Source organism: Protopterus annectens, chromosome 11.part0 (assembly GCF_019279795.1).
Source record: "Protopterus annectens isolate FY-2018-M chromosome 11.part0, PAN1.0, whole genome shotgun sequence".
Classification (NCBI taxonomy): Eukaryota; Metazoa; Chordata; order Ceratodontiformes; family Protopteridae; genus Protopterus; species Protopterus annectens.
The window spans coordinates 136,190,790-136,208,641 of record NC_056745.1 but is presented as its reverse complement, the minus strand read 5'-3'; the positions used below and the strand labels follow the sequence as shown (position 1 = coordinate 136,208,641).

Sequence of the window (17,852 nt, the reverse complement as noted above, 5' to 3'; positions counted from 1 at the left end):
CCAAACACCAAGGTTAAAATTAGCTCCACATACTTTAACCATATTAAACTGCCATAAATTCAGATTTAATAGCAATTTAAACCACATTTTGTTGTCAGAGAAAGGAAAATCTCCACAGTACATTCAAATAACTTCATTTCCAGTAAAACTGTGAGCTGATGTTAAAAACACACAACAAAGCCATACCTACAGTAAGTAATGTATAAACTCTGAAAAATCAAAGTTCTGCAATATTTTTTGTCAAAAGATGAAAAATAAAGCAGAGTAACAACAGTAAAGATAGGAGTGATTCATTTGTGGTTCTGACTGAACCAGGCAGCTCCTAATGTTTAACAGCACAAATACATACTGCACTTAAAAAAGACGTATTTGTCAAAGATAAAAGCCAAGTAAACACTGCTACAAGCAGAAGTGTTCATAGGAATTACTGTAAACAGTGACAGAAATAAATTAAAATAAATATTTTTAAATAAATATAAAAACAGAAAGAGCATAATAAATCAATAATAAAATGTAAAAAAGGAGGTCTCCAGATGGCGTTTATCTTAGCAGTTAGCTAGAAAAAAAAGCCCTGGATCCTGTGAAGAGTCAGAGAACTTTCTTCTTTGGAAGGCAGAAAAAAGTCACTTACTTCCCGTTACAGCTGAAGGCTTCACTCTCAGAATATGCTCACCCAATTAGGTCTCAAACGAAGACATGGAGTGGGTTGAGCTTTTGCAAGCTGCCAGTATTGGACTACTTTGATAGATAACCCAAAATGCCAATGAGGTAGTAGGAATGATGAACATTATGATTTTTCGCAAAGGTTCATAACAAAAAAGATCATGAGCCTAAAAGACCTGAGCTACCAGGAGAGGCTGGAGGTGATGTCCCTATTCAGTGTCCTATGGACTCCTTAAGTGCAATCTGCGCCTTGGGTTTTGGGCCATTAGGGATCCAGCAGTCCAAGACCTCTTATATCTCCACAAATCAATCAGTCTTACAAACAACATGACCAGAGATCTGAACCTGTTTCAGCAAATAAACAGATTACAGTGGTGAGACAGAATCATCACCCAGCTACTTCTCTATAATAAACTTCATCTCAAGATCAAGCAATGTGACACACTGCCACTCTTTAAATGGATTGAGACATATAGATAGGTATTCACAAATTTGGCCCTGACTTAACTAATCAGTTACTCCTTGAAAAAAAAAGAGGTAAGGTCTAAGAGTACTGCCAATGAGTAAATAGCTTCTTGGCACAGCTGCCTTGTATTTTCTATGACTGTTATAAGCAATTTTGGCACATTCAGGAGACCATAGAAAACTAGTCAGAATAGACAGAATTCAACCCAATAAAGACTTCAGAATGAACTGCACTGAATTGTTGTACTAGTCTAAATATAGCTACCATTTTGACAACACTACTCAATATACAAATTGCTAAAGTTGTATACAAGTTGCAGGAGTTTCTAACTTGCATCTAAACTTTCAATTCATCTCTGGAAAGAGCTACAAAAGATTATAATTATGAATAGTTATATAAAGTAATAAGTGATGATGCACTATATTAAACTATACTAAAGAACTGTACTATTAATGGACAGAGGTAGTTCCTAAATGCTTTATCCCATGCATGGGTCCCCTCAAATTATCTATGCTATGATCCCAGTTATTCTTATTAGAGATGATATATAATTATCAACCATGGGATGGTTAAGGCCAATATATAACCAAATGGGGTAGGTTATTTAGAGCACATAAAAGGAATTGGCTAGGTTAAAATGTCTCACAAGGGCAGCTATTGTAATACTTACCTACGAAACTATGTGTCACAGATACAAACACACAGTAACAATGAATGTGGCAACCTTTTTAATATGTAATGATTTGAAAGAACAGTGATAACTTTACTGAGTTTATTAAGATGCATCAATTATGACATTTTGAAGGGTAAAATATAAAATGCTAATAGGTATACATAATCAGAAGTTTAATGAATTGAATAGTGCCAGCATAAGATTAAGAACATAGGAAGAAATAGTGTTACAACAACAAAATAAGACATAGTCCCTTGAAACATATGTATCCACTAAAATGAACATAACAAAGATTACGTTGAAACAATTACAGATGAAACATATAATGACCAAACATGCTTAAACTTTAAATCAAAATGTAGAAATGGGTATACTTGCACTATTTCTGTAGATGCATTTTGATCAAATAATGGAACTGTGTTAGTATTTTGCATTTTGGGTGGAATATTATTCCAGCAAGCAGGTACAATCTCATAGAGAGCTCTTTCACCAACAGCTAGTTTAAATGGTGTTCTGAGTAGCTTAATACATCTTGTGTTCTTGCGGAATATTGAAACTGGGGATGTGTATTTAACGTCTGAGAAGAAGAAAAAATCTGTTATGCAATATTTTATAGGCAAATAAGTTCAGAAGAAATTCTCCTCTTGCTGTTACTAGTAGCCATTTATCCATTTAGCAATTCAGTGGTATTGATATATGTTAGCCAGACTGATATAGCTTAGTTTTGTTTTTTGAAGAATTGTTGAATTGTGAGGGGGACTAAGGAAAATTAATGACAGTCCATATGCAAGTTTTTTAAAAAGTATATTTTGTACAATTGGTTAGTAAGTCAGCATGTTTTCTGGCTAATGTGAAACACTATGAACAGTATCTGACTGCAATTAAAAAAGGCTAAGCTACATAAGTATGAGATAAATACTGATATGTCACTTAAGGCCAACTCATGGTTCTGTTCTTCTTAAACTGCTACACAAGCTCATAGTGCTCCAGAGAATTCAGATGTGTGAAAACTATACCTAATCATCATCTCATATACTTCCCTTACCACAACTTTCTCCCAACTTGACCAGATACAAACTGTACATTACATCAGCACTGCTGAAAAAAGAAATTACTTATTATGATCACTACAGACTGGAAGAGAAAAAAAAATCTTGAGTGAATTCAACAGAGTCAGAATTCCAAACACCAAAAACAAAAATATATGCAGCATTAAAACAAACGCTCATGTTACATTACATTTATATTTTCATATTCGATGGGACATTCTCAAAGTCAAGTTAGTTTGTTTTTAACTGCATGGCAATGTTACACTAGCTTTATTTTTAGCTAAGATAACAGTTCTAGACATATTTTAAGGATGTATTTTCTAAAGTTACTGAACACAAAGCATATTAAAAACAAAGAAAATCTCGTTTCCATAATATACTTGAAAATTACAATATCTATACATGTAATAAAATGCATGTCTAGTTTCTGCAATAAAGAGAAAATATATAAATTTAAATTTCCTTACCTTCACCTTGGTTCTGGTAGCACGCCTTGTGCATTTTTCCCATAAAGAGTTCTAATCCTATAATGGCATAGATGATGATGACAAAGAGCACCAGCAGTGCTATATGTAGCAGTGGAACCATGGCCTTTATAATTGAATTTAAAACTACCTGAAGACCTAAAGAACAAAAGGGAAAACAGTATTACATAGGAGAATATATTTTCTTCAAAGTCCTACCATAACATTTTAAAAATCAATGAAACCCAGAGAACCCAGCACAGAACAAGCATCAAATCAAACATGACAAACTGCTTCATTTTTATAGTTTGTTTATTTTATTTATTTATTTATTTATTTCCAGCAGTACAGCAGTGGACCTTCTTGTTTGTCTTAAAATAATGAGAAGTAAACAGTATGATCCTTGAGTACTTGCAATGGCACACATGACAATGGTTACGTTCCCCTTCACTGGCACATTACATGCTAGTATGATCTTTGAGTACTTGGCATAAATCACATGACATTGAATATGTTCCTCTTTACTGGCACATTAAATAATCATTCTGACGGCAAGCTGGTAGCGACCTCCTTTAGCTGCATGGTTACTTTGTTTTGAGTTTTAAGTGCATATGTATATATATATATATATATATATATATATATATATATATATATATATATATATATATATATATATATATACACATACCTTAACTTGCTGAAAGAACACAATTAAGTTTGTCCAGTCTGCCATTTTAAACTATTTCACATTCTATCCCCATCCCTATTTTCAACCTCACCCCTTCTCCCCATCCCTATTTTTAACTTCACCCCTTCTCCACCTATTCTATACCCACTAGAATGTGTTTATTCTATAATTGTATGATGTTTGCTCTGATATTGTACTTTTTATCAATTTCAATGTATCAAAGTAACTTTTTTTTCTGAAATTTAAAGACTATTTCTTGCTGATGTGTACTAGAAAATCTAATCACTTCAGTGGCTCTGCTGGACAGAGACACAGGGAACTAATCTAAGGGGGCAGCGAAAGCCAACACATTCTGGCTAGGCTTATAAATGCCTTCGGGCAGATAGTCTAGTACCTACCTATGAACCTATAATAAGTGAGAAGGGGGGTGTGAGGAGCCAATGTGAGACTGTCAATTCTGGGGGAGCAAATGAGTCCAGCCCACTGCAATACTGGCATCTACCGGAAAAAAAGCTATGTGGTATGCTATCAAACAGTGAAATGCATTTGGTTCTGCCAAGCTGTGCCTGCACAGCAGCCTTCATGGAGCATGTGCAGGAATGCATACTCACAGGACAATACATAGTAAGCCTCTGTATCTGTAAATGTGCACATCGGTAGCAACAGGACACGTTAGGGCTAGAAAACAGAAAATCCCTCAATCATGGCAACCTGAATGTCAGCTGTACCACAACTGGTTCTTTCCTCACTGATAAGGAATGAACGAGGGACAGTCATGGTAGGGGCATGAATGACAGCAGAGCCATGACTGGTTTCTTTCTCAGTGATGAGGAATGAATGAGTCAGCAGGTATGGGCCTACAAAAATAATAGAAAAATACAATTTATTAAAACTAATTCTTAAACATTCTTAATTATGCTCTGTCAAAATCAAGTTTATATATATATATATATATATATATATATATATATATATATATATACACACACACATAAGTAAAAAATGGGAAAAGGCAACCAAAAAGTCACCACAACACAACCGTGTCATAAAAGCAAAGAACATTAGTGACTACCATGGCAAACGTCACATACATAAAATCCTTTAATAAATTGCAACAATTTATTAAAGGATTTTATGTATATATATATATGGCATATATATATATATATATATATATATATATATATATATATATATATATATATATATGTGTGTGTGTGTGTGTGTGTGTGTAGGGTGACAGAAGGTCGAAGTGGGTCCAGTCAAACCTACTTCAGTCGAAGTCAGAAGGCCGAATGATGACAATGTCGAACGCAACATTGTCAAAGTACGAATCTCACCCCCATTTCGACCCATGTTAAAGACCGTTCCAAGGTTTATGGCAAGTCGTATTCCGACAATGTCGGAATTTGACATGGTCAGTTTTGCGGAAGTAGGTCAATGATCCCATGATTCGATGGGGTCAGGTTCGACCTTCTGATGGTAAACCATTTATATATATATATATATATATATATATATATATATATATATATATGTGTGTGTGTGTATATGGATTCACTTTAGAAGCTCGAATTCCCAAAATCTCGAACCTCATATGGTCGAGACCAAAAGATCGAGTTTTGGAAACTCGAACTTCTAAAATGAAATGTAAAAAAAAAAAAAAAAAAAGTCAAACATTGCTTTTGCAGGGGGCTTCGCCACCCTGCACACCCCCCTACTTAAGTATACCAACTCCGAGATCGCGCTACAGTGGGGAAAAGGGAAATTTCCCATATTGCCTCTGTGTGCACGTAACATTTTAAGGTAAGTAAAGTGTTATTTTTTAAAACTTTACATATTCGATATACTGAAATATCGATCATATGGTCTCGACCATATGACATTTGAGATTTCAGTAATTCGATTATGTAAAGTGCTTCCATACATGTATATATATATATATATATATATATATATATATATATATATATACACACACATATAGATAGATATAGATACATATATTAAAAAGTTATGTACTCATCATAACATTCCATCTCTTTCATTCATTCCTCAACTGATGGGAGAGATTATCCAGCTACCACAACCCCAGGAGGACCCTAAAAAAGAAGCTATGTACTGTTAGTTGTCTTCATCTAGTAAATGGAAATGTTTTACTTGCTGGGCAGAGGCTAGGAACATAAATCCCTTTTCAGCCCCAGTCCACGAAATTTTGGAGTTCCTAGCACAACTCTTTCATTCTGGGTCCGCTTCTGCTACAATCAGGCCATTTCTAACTTTTATGTTGGGTTGTCTAATTCAAACATTATGTCTCATAAGCTCTGTAAAGCCTTTCTAAGAGGGACTACTCTCCTTAGACCTCCAATGAAAGATCCCCCTCCTCCTTGGGACCTTAATTTGGTACTAACCTCTCTAATTATGCTCCCCTTTGAACCTGCAGCGTCCTGCTCAATTAAATTTCTATCTTGGAAAACACTCTTTCTGGTAGCTATTACATCAGCCAGACATGTTTGTGAACTTCAGGCACTAAGTGTTCGTCCTCCATACTTGGTTTTTCATAAGGACAGGGTTGCTCTGAGGACTAATCCATCTTTCCTTCCGAACGTCTGCTCAGAAAATAATTTAAACCAATCTATAGACCTTCCTGTGTTTTTCCCTAACCACACCAACAAAGCAGAATACAAATTACACCAATTGGACGTTCATAGACAACTGCGTTTTTACTTGCATAGGACCAAGGATACAAGGAAGTCGGACCAACTATTCCTTTCCTATGCACAAAGCAAACAAGGTCTCCCAGTTTCCAAAGTGACCTTATCCAGGTGGTTGTCTCACATTATTACCTTCATTTATCAATTGAGAAACAAAGAGTTGCCTATCAAACCAAAAGGTCATTCTACTAGGGCTTTGGCCACCTTTGTAGCCTTCCAATCTAGTTTGCCCATGGATTCTATTTGTGCAGCTGCCACATGGGCAAATCCTCATACTTTTATTTCTCATTACAAGCTAGATATGGTCTCCAGGAGCTGACTTAGAGAGCATGATAGGTAGGCTCAACCTGTTTCTTGGGCAGTTTGGTTCTCTGGCTCATTCTGGGGTTAGCTATTACAAGCAAGATCTGGGTAGCTAGCGCTAGGCATCATGGGATAAGGGGTAACCTCGAGCCAGTAAACATCTCTTGAGCTATAGAAGATGGCCAAGTCGGAGCCGAGGATCAGCTCTGATCCCCAATCAGCAAGAACGAAGGCGAGATAGACAACTTAACATGAAGGATATTCTGGAACACTACTGAGCCAAAGTCTGCTCTGTTCCTAGAGACCAGATCCAATTTGTAATGAGCAATAAACTTATGTAGATTAGCCCATGTTGTGGCTGTACAAATATCATCCAAGGATGCTCTACACCAAAAGGCTGAAGAAACTGCCACAGATCTAGGAGGTTTTGGTAAAAAACAAACAAACAAAAAAAAAAACAATTTGTCACAGACAAAAATTATACAATCAGTTAGCCATTTGGCCAATGTAACTTTAGATACTGGGTTGCCTAATCTGATAAAAGAAAAGGAAACAAACAATTACTCAGATTTCCTAAAGTCTTTGGCTCTATGAAGGAAGAAACAAAGCTGTCTATGCACATCCAACAGATGTAATATGTACTCTCTTTTGAAAAGTTTGGAAATAAATCTGGGAGATTAATGACATAGTTAATATTTAACCAAGAAGCCACAGTAGACAAAAAAGATGGATTAGTTCGCAATGACACCCAGTCCTAGTGAAAAATTAGATAAGGGTTTTTTTGAGATAGAGCCTGGAGTTCAGATACTCTTCTGGCCGATGTGATAGCCACCAGAAAAATAGTCTTTTGAGACAAAAACTTGAGGTCAGCTTTGGCCGAAGGTTCAAAGGGAGACTGAGTTAAAGCTTGAAGAATAATATTTAAATTTCAAGATGGAGAGTGGAGCGTTTGCTATAGAAACAAAAATACATTACTCTGCAGAACACTGAGACTAAGGAGGAGGTGGCGAATGACTACCCACTGGTAGAAACCCTCTAACTCACTTACAAAAAGAATATCCTAATTGAAGAAGGCTACTCTGAAAACCAGCATCCACAAACTATTCACCAGACGTCAGTCCTTCAACTGGCTAAGGTTAATATCTTAAAGTGCATGGTAATTTTATATCCTGTAAGCTGCTGACCTGGGTCTAAAGCTCTTAAACCCTGAACATTGTACTCTGCCCCATAACCTGTAGTTTACAACCCCCTTGCAAGTGTACTAATTACAGTCTAACCCTAGCCTACAACCTAGTGTTACATTCAGTTTGAAAGTGCAGCATAAATTCAGGTTAAAAGTACAGCATAATATACATTCAGTGTAAACTTGGCTTAAAGAATTTCCATAAAACTACCTACGTATAAGGAAACACTTGCAGTCTGTAATTGCTCCCTAACTCCTCCTATTTCACTATGTATGCGAGATTTCTTATACAACCACATAAACTGCCATTTTTAAATGCCCGGAGCTTCCAGACCCAGTCGGCAGCATTGTTTTTTTCGTACCTGGTATATTATCTAAGGAAAAAACTGTTTGAAAATACTAATGTTACTGTATTTAGCCTAGATGAAAGTAATACAATGTGTAATGAGTATGGACATTCTGTAGAGTAATTCAGCCTACACTAGCTGTTATTATTTGGAAGAACTAAGGCATAAGGGAAATCTCCATGTGCTCAGATGATACGGGGTAGTGCAAATGTGTTTGTCTAACAGCGCTATGCAGTCTTTGTAACCTGTGCCTATGTATTGAAAAACATACTAAGATTTAGCTTAGAATAGTGAATAATAGTGGCTGTTTCCATTTTGTAATGAGAAATGGTAGTCAGAAGATGTCTTGTATCCTGCTTCATCCCCACTGTAGCAGATTCTGAGTGCTTTAAACTACAAGCTAGAAACGAGTGCATTTCCTGTATCTAACTGCTGCATTTGAAACGGCAACCTAGTTTAAACATACAGTTCCTGTTAATTTCAAAACCAATGCATTATAACCTATGTAATAGGAATAGTACAAAATATACTTAAGGTCTAGCATTACTTAGCACTGGTTGCTGCCTCAGAATGTGGAAACGAAGTAATATTATTTGTAACTAAATTGAGTTGCTTCTTACTGTATATTCACTGGTTAACTGATTGTTGATTTGCTTGCTTATTTGGTGACTAGCAGTTAGTGCAAGAAAGGTTTCTCACTCCTACTGTCTGTTTTATTTTAGGTAGACCCCTCTAACTCACTTACTAAAAGAATCTCCTAACTGAAGAAGGCTACCCTGAAAACCAGTATCCACAAACTATTCAACAGATGTTAGTCATTCAACTGGCTAAGGTTAATATCTTAAAGTGCATGGTAATTTTACATCCTGTAAGCTGCTGACCTGGGTCTAAAGCTCTTAGCCCTGAAAATTGTACTCTTCCCCATAACCTGTAGTTTACAAACCCCTTGCAAGTGTACTAATTACAGTCTAACCCTAGTCTACAACCTGGTGTTACAGTCAGTTTGAAAGTACAGCATAAATTCAGGTTAAAAGTAAAGCATTATATACACTCAGTGTAAATGAGAAGTTATGTACCTACCATAACGTTCCATGTTAGTTGTCTTCTCTCGCCTTCTTTCTTGCTTGATGACTCGGCACTTTGCTAAGCTCGAGAGTCACTGTTACCAGCTCGAGGCAGCCCCATATCCCATGATGCAAGGCGGTAAGTACCCAGATCTCGTTTGATGACAAAAGGGCAATAGCACCTAGCATAATAACTTCCCAAAGGAAGAAAGAAGGAGAGAAAAAACCTGAAGGATGGTAGAATGACCAGATCTGTATGGTCTTAGAAGTAAAATCCTTGTAGAAAGGTCTGTCCAGGCCTGGGGGAAGGAGGGAGGGTCACAAGAAAGAAGGCGAGAGAAGACAACTAACATGGAACGTTATGGTAGGTACATAACTTCTCAATGTTAAGTTGTCAATCTCGCCTTCATTCTTGCTTGATGGGACCGCGTCCCTAGCACCTCTATCCTGGGTGGCTCAATGGAACAGACTCTTGAGAACTGTAGAGCCAAAACTGGCTCTGTCCCTGGAGGCCAAATCCAATTTGTAATGGGAAACAAATGTATGAGGAGTGGCCCAAGTGGCTGCTGCACAAATAGTGTCTAATGGAAGTCTAGCTTGAAAGGCTGTGGAAGTAGCTAAGCTTCTGGTTGAATGTGCTTTAGGTTTCGAGCACAGCTGTTTTCCCCTGAGCTGATAAATTTCAGATATGACAGAAGAAAGCCATCTAGACAAAGTCACTTTTGAGACAGGAAGGCCTTTCTTGTTATCAGCATAGGAAACAAAGAGTTGATCGGATTTCCTGAATTGTTTTGTTCTGTCCAAAATAATATCTCAGTTGGCGATGGACATCAAGATAATGTAATTTTTGCTCCGATCTGTTTGAATAGTTTGGAAAAAATACAGGCAGATCAATAGATTGATTCAAATTAGTCTTTGAGGCGACCTTAGGCAAAAAGGTCGGATTAGTTCTCAATGATACTCTGTCTTTGTGGAAGACCAAATAGGGGGGGGCGAACAGATAGAGCATGAAGTTCAGACACCCTCCTAGCCGATGTAATAGCAACCAGAAATAAAGTTTTCCATGAAAGAAATTTCAGGAACAAGAAACAGCTGGCTCGAAGGGAGGAAGAATCAAGGATGTCAGCACTAAATTTAGGTCCCATTGAGGAGGAGGACTCCTGACTGGAGGCTTCAGGAGGAAAATTCCTTTCAAGAAGGCTCTACAAAGCCTGTGGGACATAATGTTGTGATCTGCGAACCCGACATGAAAGTTCGAGATAGCAGCCAACTGAACTTTGACTGTGGAAGAAGAGGAGCCTGCGTGAAAAATCTCTGCTAAGAAATCCAAAACTGCTTGAACTGGAGCAGTGAAGGATCAATATTCTTGGCTTTAGCCCAATAAGAAAAACGTTTCCATTTGCTAGTATAAATCCTCCTGGTAGAGGATTTTAAGGAAGCTACTATGATGTCTCTAACAGGGTTAGAGATCATAGGAAGCCTGGCTAAGGAAGGAAGTGGAGCAACCATGCTGTGAGGTTGAGAGAAGGGATAGACCGGTGCAGCTGACCGGATTGATGAATCAGAAGATCTGGCACTGGGTCCAGATGCCACGGCTGCACCAAAAGGTGATGATGAAGGAACGGAAACCAAATTTGTCGAGGCCAATAAGGAGCAATGAGAATCAATTTGGCTCTCAAATCGGTTGCTTTCTGGATAACTTGAGGGATCAGAGGAAATGGAGGAAAAGCATAAAGAAGTCCCTGGGGCCAATCCTGGGTCAGAGCATCTCTGGGGGGATGGCCTGGCAGTGGGAAGAGAGAAAAGAAGTCTGGGCATTTGCTGTTTTGGGGAGTAGCAAAAAGATCGCAACATGGGCGACCCCATTCCAGAAAAATCTCTTCCACTATAGATTGTTTGAGAGACCACTCGTGAGGCATGAGAATAGCTCTGCTCAATCTGTCCGCTAAAATGTTGGTTTTCCCAGGGATATGCGTTGCTACCAGAAACCGATGAGAGGAGATCGCCCATTGCCAAAGTCTGAGCGCTTCTCGACACAAGGGGTAGGACTTGGTTCCGCCCTGTTTGTTGATATACCAGACTACAGACATGTTGTCTGTGTGGACTGCAATTGTCCCTAAGGGAAGAAAGTCGTTGAGGGCTTGCAACGTTAAAAGCACTGCTCTCATCTCTAGGACATTTATGTGCAGGTGGTACTCGAAAGGTTGCCACGTCCCATGAACCATCCTGCCCTGATAATGCCCCCCCCCCACCCAATCAGGGAGGCATCCGTAGTGACAGTGGCTACCGGGGATGGGGGTACAAAGTGTCTGCCTTGGTGAATCTGAGGAGAAGTGACCCACCAAGCAAGATGATTCTTGCAAATCTGTGTCACCAGTATTTGGTGACGCATTGGAAGTTGTTGGTAAGACCACTGAGTGAACAACATCCATTGAAGAAGGCGCATATAGAAGTGAGCCAGGGGAAGAAGGGTAATGGCCGCAGCCATGAGGCCTAACACCTTTAGAACCATTCTGGCCTGTACCTTCATGTTGGCTAGAATGATCCTGACATGACTTTGAATGTCTGAGATTCTTTGATCTGTAAGGGTAGCTGACATCCGAACAGTGTTTAAGTTTGCGCCTATGAAAGTAATAGACTGGCAGGGCAATAAGGATGATTTTTCGGAGTTGATCGAAATGCCCAATTGAGAACAAAGATTTATTGTGTAATCCCTGGCTTGAAGAAGCTGATGCCTGGTGGTGGCTGAAGGGAGCCAGTCGTCGAGATACGGAAACACCTGGAATTCTTGACGTCTCAGGTGAGCCGTGACCACTGCCATACATTTGGTGAACACTCTGGGGGCTGTAGTGAGACCAAAGGGCAGGGCTCTGAACTGGAAATGACTGGACCCCAGCCGAAAGCGGAGAAATCTCCTGGAGCGTCTGTGAATTTTTATGTGATAGTACGCATCCTGAAGATCTATTGAGCACATCCAGTTGTCCTTCTGTAAGAAGGGCAGAATTGACTGAAGAGTGACCATTCGGAATCTTGTCTTCCTCACAGACTTGTTGAGTCTGCTGAGATCCAATATTGGTCTCAAGTCTCCCGTCTTTTTGGGGACCAAAAAGAACCTTGAGTAGATTCCGGCTCTGAATGATCTGTTGTAACTGGCTGAATGGCTCTTTTTTGCAGTAGTTTTAAGACTTCTAACTCTGCAATTTCCTTAGACCGGTGGTACATCTGGAAGGGAATTTGAGTGATAAAAAGGACTTTCCTCGAAAGGAATTTTGTAACCCTCGGATATGATCGACTGTACCCATCTGTCTTGAGTGAGGGAACGCCAGGCTTCTGGGTACAGCGATAGTCTTCCCCCGACTGCCTCCAAGGATGGACAGCCGGGCAACATCTCAGGGATGCTGATAGGGCTTGTCAGAGAGGCTCTCTGCTTCCCTGGTTTTGTGGACCCCCTCTGCCTCTAGAGCGGCGTCTGTTATTGTTACCCCCTCTGCCTCTAGGGGTAAACTGACCACGTGAATCTGGCGTGACTCCTTGGGATTTGCGGAACCACATTTTGCCACCCTTCTGCCCTTTGGGGTAAGGTCTAGAAGGGGTGGAAAAACGGACCCCTACGGCAGAAAGAGTCTTGTCGTCCTGCTCACACCTGGTCAACGTTTCCTTCACTTGAGGGCCAAACAAAGCTGACCCATCAAAGGGAGAGTTTGTGAAGGACGCCTTAAAGGGATCTGCAAAATTACAGAGCCGCATCCAGGCTTGGCGTCTAAGAGCCACACCTGTACCTGCGGCCCTACTCGCTCCATCTGCAGCATATGATATCAGTCGCATGGAGGAGTTAGCAATAGAGTTAAGGGTTCCTAGCTGCGAAGCAATTTTTTCTTGAGCCCCTTCAGCTGTAGGATCCTGTACTACTTCACCTAGCTCCTTAAGGATATCCCTCTGGAGTCTGGTGAAGTGACATAGGTAGTTCAGCGAACGCATAGCAAAGGTCGCTGAAGAGAACATCCGCTTACCATACCTATCCATGGTCCTAGAGTCCTTATTAGGAGGATGGACAGGTACAGAAGGATCTGCAAGTTCCTTCTTAGTGGCAGCCGCCACCACCATGGCATCAGCAGGGACACCTTTCGTGAGGAATAGCTTGTCCGACGGGGCAGTAATAAATTTAGAAGGCCTCCTAGGGACTGGCTCTACAGAGTCAGGAGCAGCCCACGCCTTTCGAGCAATAACCTGCATAAGGGGTCGAAGGCGGAGACACCCAGGAGGTGGAGGGCCGAGATCCAAATGCCTCCAGGTATACTGACTCATCCTCAGAGGGATTATTGGTGGGCCAGTTTCCCCTCTGTCTAAGGAGTTCTAGGATGTCTGAGAAGGAGACATCCTCAGAGGGGGATCTTGGGGATCCCTCTGACTCATCTAAGTCAGTATCTGAAGTGATAGACTCGGGGGAGTCTACGTGTTTCCTCTTACAGGTCCTCTTTCGCGGAGGATCTCCTGACAGATCAGGAGAATCCTCGGAAGAGGGGGTTCTTCCCAATGGGGAAACCTGAGGCGGAGGATCTCTGGGCCCGGGAGGAAGAGAAGTGGCAGAGATGTCGACAGGCACCATAGAGAGAGGAGCTAAGGGAACAGACTGCTGGCTGAGTCCAGTGGCCAGCACACTCTTCATCACCTCGAAGGCTCCCCTCCCAGGGAGGTCCGAGAGAAGCCGTTCCGAAGAACCAGGAACTCCAGGACCCACCGAAAGGGAAGGCTCCGAGGCAGATGTCGGAGCCGAGCTCACCAAGGCCGAGGCTCCAAGGGGAAGAGTGGGGCCGGACAAGGGTCCGATGCCACTCACCCCCTCGGACGAGACCAGGGAAGCCCGACCACCGAATCCCTCTAAGGAAGGTCTCGAAGAGGAGATAAGAGTAGAGGCTGAAGGAGCAGAAGGGGGTATCTCTCCCTCAGCCGTAGCAGAAACCATTCCCGAAGACTCCAACTCCAAACTCTGGGGTAGAGTCGAAGGAGGAACTGCAATGGGGTGTGGACTAATAGTCGTCTGTTGAGACAGACTATGTAGCATTTGGGCCAGTGCCTGTGATTTTAATAATCTACTGACCACTTTCTCTAAATCATGGTCAGAAAGCCTGGATGACCTGGATGATCGGCTCCGATGGCTCCGTTCCGTGAGAAGAGGAGAAGCCAGAGCCGAGAGTATCGGCTCCAAGGAAGGGGACCTAGACCTCTTCCTCGAAGGAACCATCGGAGCCGAAACCATGGAAGCTGTCGGAGTCGACAACTTTTCGGCACCGACAGAAAGTTTCGATGCATCGGCTCCGGCCGGAGCCGATACAGCCATAAAAGTAAGGGTGTCGGAGCCGGTCGGCGCCGACACCGAAGCCTGAGCCACATGGTGATCGGAACCGATCGGAGCCGACACCGAAGTGGTCGAACCAGAATCGGCACCGATAGCCATCGGTGCCGAAGGTTTGCAAACCAGAATCGGCTCCAGCGAGCGATCTGGACTCTGAAAGAGTCGGAGCCGAGGCCGCAGGCTTGGACACAGAAGCCTGGGCCTTGGAAGACTTTGAAGTCTTAGATGGAGCCGACTTAGCCGGAGAGCCCTCCGGCTTAAGTAGGCCCCTCAAATAAGCTTATTTCTCCTTTCCTGCAGGACTCTCTGGCTAAAAGAATGACAAATCGCACAGGAGTCCTGCAGGTGGAGAGGTCCCAGGCAGTATAAGCAAGAAGTGTGACCGTCTGTCAGAGACATCTTCTGACAGCACGAGTCACACTTCTTAAAGCCTGAGACCCTTTCCTTAGACATGGTGTAAAAACACACACACAACACCTGTCCAAGAAAAATTACAATCTCCAATAAAGGGAAAAACTATTCTGTCACAAACACACACACACCCTAACAAGGGGGGGATGGGATGGGAGAAGGCCTAACTAAAAACTTTTAGGAGAGAGGGAATTTTAGTCAGAAAAGGACTAAAAGTAGTCTAAAACTATTAAATTTAAGTTTAAAATTAACTTTAAACTGTAAAAGGGGCAAAAAAGCAGTGTATAAATCACTTACCAGGAGCTGGTAAAAGGAGGACCTCATCAGCGAAGCGGCAAACGAGATCTGGGTACTTACCGCCTTGCATCATGGGATATGGGGCTGCCTCGAGCTGGTAAAAGTGACTCTCGAGCTTAGCAAGTGCCGAGTCGGAGCCGAGGATCGGCTCCGAACCCATCAAGCAAGAATGAAGGCGAGATTGACAACTTAACATCTTGGTTTAATGAACTTCCATAAAACTGCATACATATAAGGAAACACTTGCAGTCTGTAACTGCCCCGCTGCTCTCGCCTGTGTCTCACTCCGTTCCCCTCCCTGGCCCCCAATTTCCACCCACCACCAGTAGCTCTACATTTAGAGGTATCTAACCACACTCTTGCTGCAATATCCTATCAGCTTTCACCCCCAGTCTCTCTACACCCTGTTCCTCCTCCTAGCAGCTCTCACTTACATACACTCTCCTCCCACTCTCATTTACCTAAATTGGTCATCAGTTCCTGTACTACAGTGTCAGTCATACAACTAATCCCAACTAACTTTCTTCTTCTCTCATAATGTTCCAATACTATTTACTACGCATTCTGCTAGGCTCATATGTACTCACCCTGTATGAAAATCATATGCGTATTGGCTATCAATACCCTAAAGACCATACTATCACTCCAGAGACAAAGCATCCTACCTTCAGCCATGCCCATAAAAATGGGAACAACTCAGCCCCTTGCTCACTTTTTCAGCATACCAACCCCAGGCACCCCATCCCTAGATCAAGACAATACTATAAACTCTTACATAAACGTCTGAGGCGTATTACTAAATATAAACCCAGCCTTATACTTGGTGGTGACATTCACCCTAACCCTGGCCCATCCACCTCTGATAAATATACCCTCTCCAATTGTAACCTAAGCTATCACACTAGAATCAGTAGACCAACAGACTCTCCTGGCCTGTCACCTCAATATTAGGAGCATTAATAATAAGGTACATGAACTGCATGCTCTCCTGGCTGTCCACTCACTGAAATACTATGTCTATCAGAGACCTGGTTAAAACCTCACACAACTGATAATGAGGTGTTATCTCCTGGGTATAATATACACAGGGTGGACTGTGTTTCCAGGAAGGGTGGTGGGGTAGCTATACTTTACAAATCTGGGTTAAATGTGACCAGAATTGTTAACCAACCACCTCAGATCAACAACTCTGAGATTCTTGCTACAAGATTACAGCTTAACAAAAATAAATGCATTAACATCATCTGTATGTATATCCCCCCAGGCAACAACATCGACACACTTGAAGTCATCCTCCACTGGCTATCATGCCACTACCCCCAAGAAGCTCTACTGCTTGACAAATTTAACATAGACTGGAGCACCTGTTTCTCACAATCCCCGTCTACCCATATTAACCTGCATGCTTTCACACAAACCATAACTACCCCAACCAGACTAGGTAAACCCATCCAAAAAGAAACCATACTCGACTGGGATCTTGTAAATAGCAACCCCCAACTGTACACTGTGGGTTACCCTTCCCGGTGACCTAAGTGACCACCTCCTCACTTATGTCATTAAGCAAAAAGCTGTTATCCCACAAATTCCCGTAATCAGGAAAGTCAGAAACAATAAAGACTTTCACCCTGCCAAATTCCAACAGGAACTTATCTCCTGTAATTGGTCTATGCTAAAACACCTTTCCCTGGAGGAGGCAGTTGCATATTTCAACAATAAATTTCTTGAAATCCTAGATCTGCATGCTCCTGCCCGCTCAAAGTGAACAAAAGCTAAATCTGCACCATGGCTTACTAAAGAGACCAGACAAAAAATCAATAGTATAAACAAATTATGGCCCCTATGGCACTCAAGTAAAGACCCCCCATGATCATGTTGAATACAGGCAAGCTCAGACAAAAAAAACAATATTATCATAATTTACAGATAGTTAACTGGAATAATTCTCAGAAGTTCTAGGCAGGTCTGAACAATCTACTTCACCCTGGAAAAACATCCACCCCCATCCCCGCTGCTACCATTGATAAATCTCCTCAGGATGTCTCAGACTGCTTTAACAATTTCTTTACTGAAACAATACAAACCCTAGCTAGCCAACTACCTCCTAGCTCCCCCGGCCCTAATAATACCACCCCTCTAAACCAACCTTCATTTAGTCACCAACCAGTGCCCAC

The 17,852-nt window shown here is 41.4% G+C and overlaps 1 protein-coding gene across 5 annotated transcripts in view; it reads right to left on the bottom strand.

Annotated features, from left to right (window-relative positions):
* The window catches only part of LOC122815212 (voltage-dependent L-type calcium channel subunit alpha-1C-like), a 2,602,552-nt gene that overhangs the window by 2,558,634 nt on the left and 26,066 nt on the right, over positions 1–17,852 (bottom strand). For all 5 annotated transcript variants that reach the window (XM_044087523.1, XM_044087521.1, XM_044087522.1 and 2 more), the window contains exon 2: positions 3,319–3,474. In XM_044087523.1, the coding sequence (XP_043943458.1) occupies positions 3,319–3,439 (121 nt within the window). In that variant the 5' untranslated portion in view covers positions 3,440–3,474. The remainder of the gene's footprint in view (positions 1–3,318; positions 3,475–17,852) is intronic.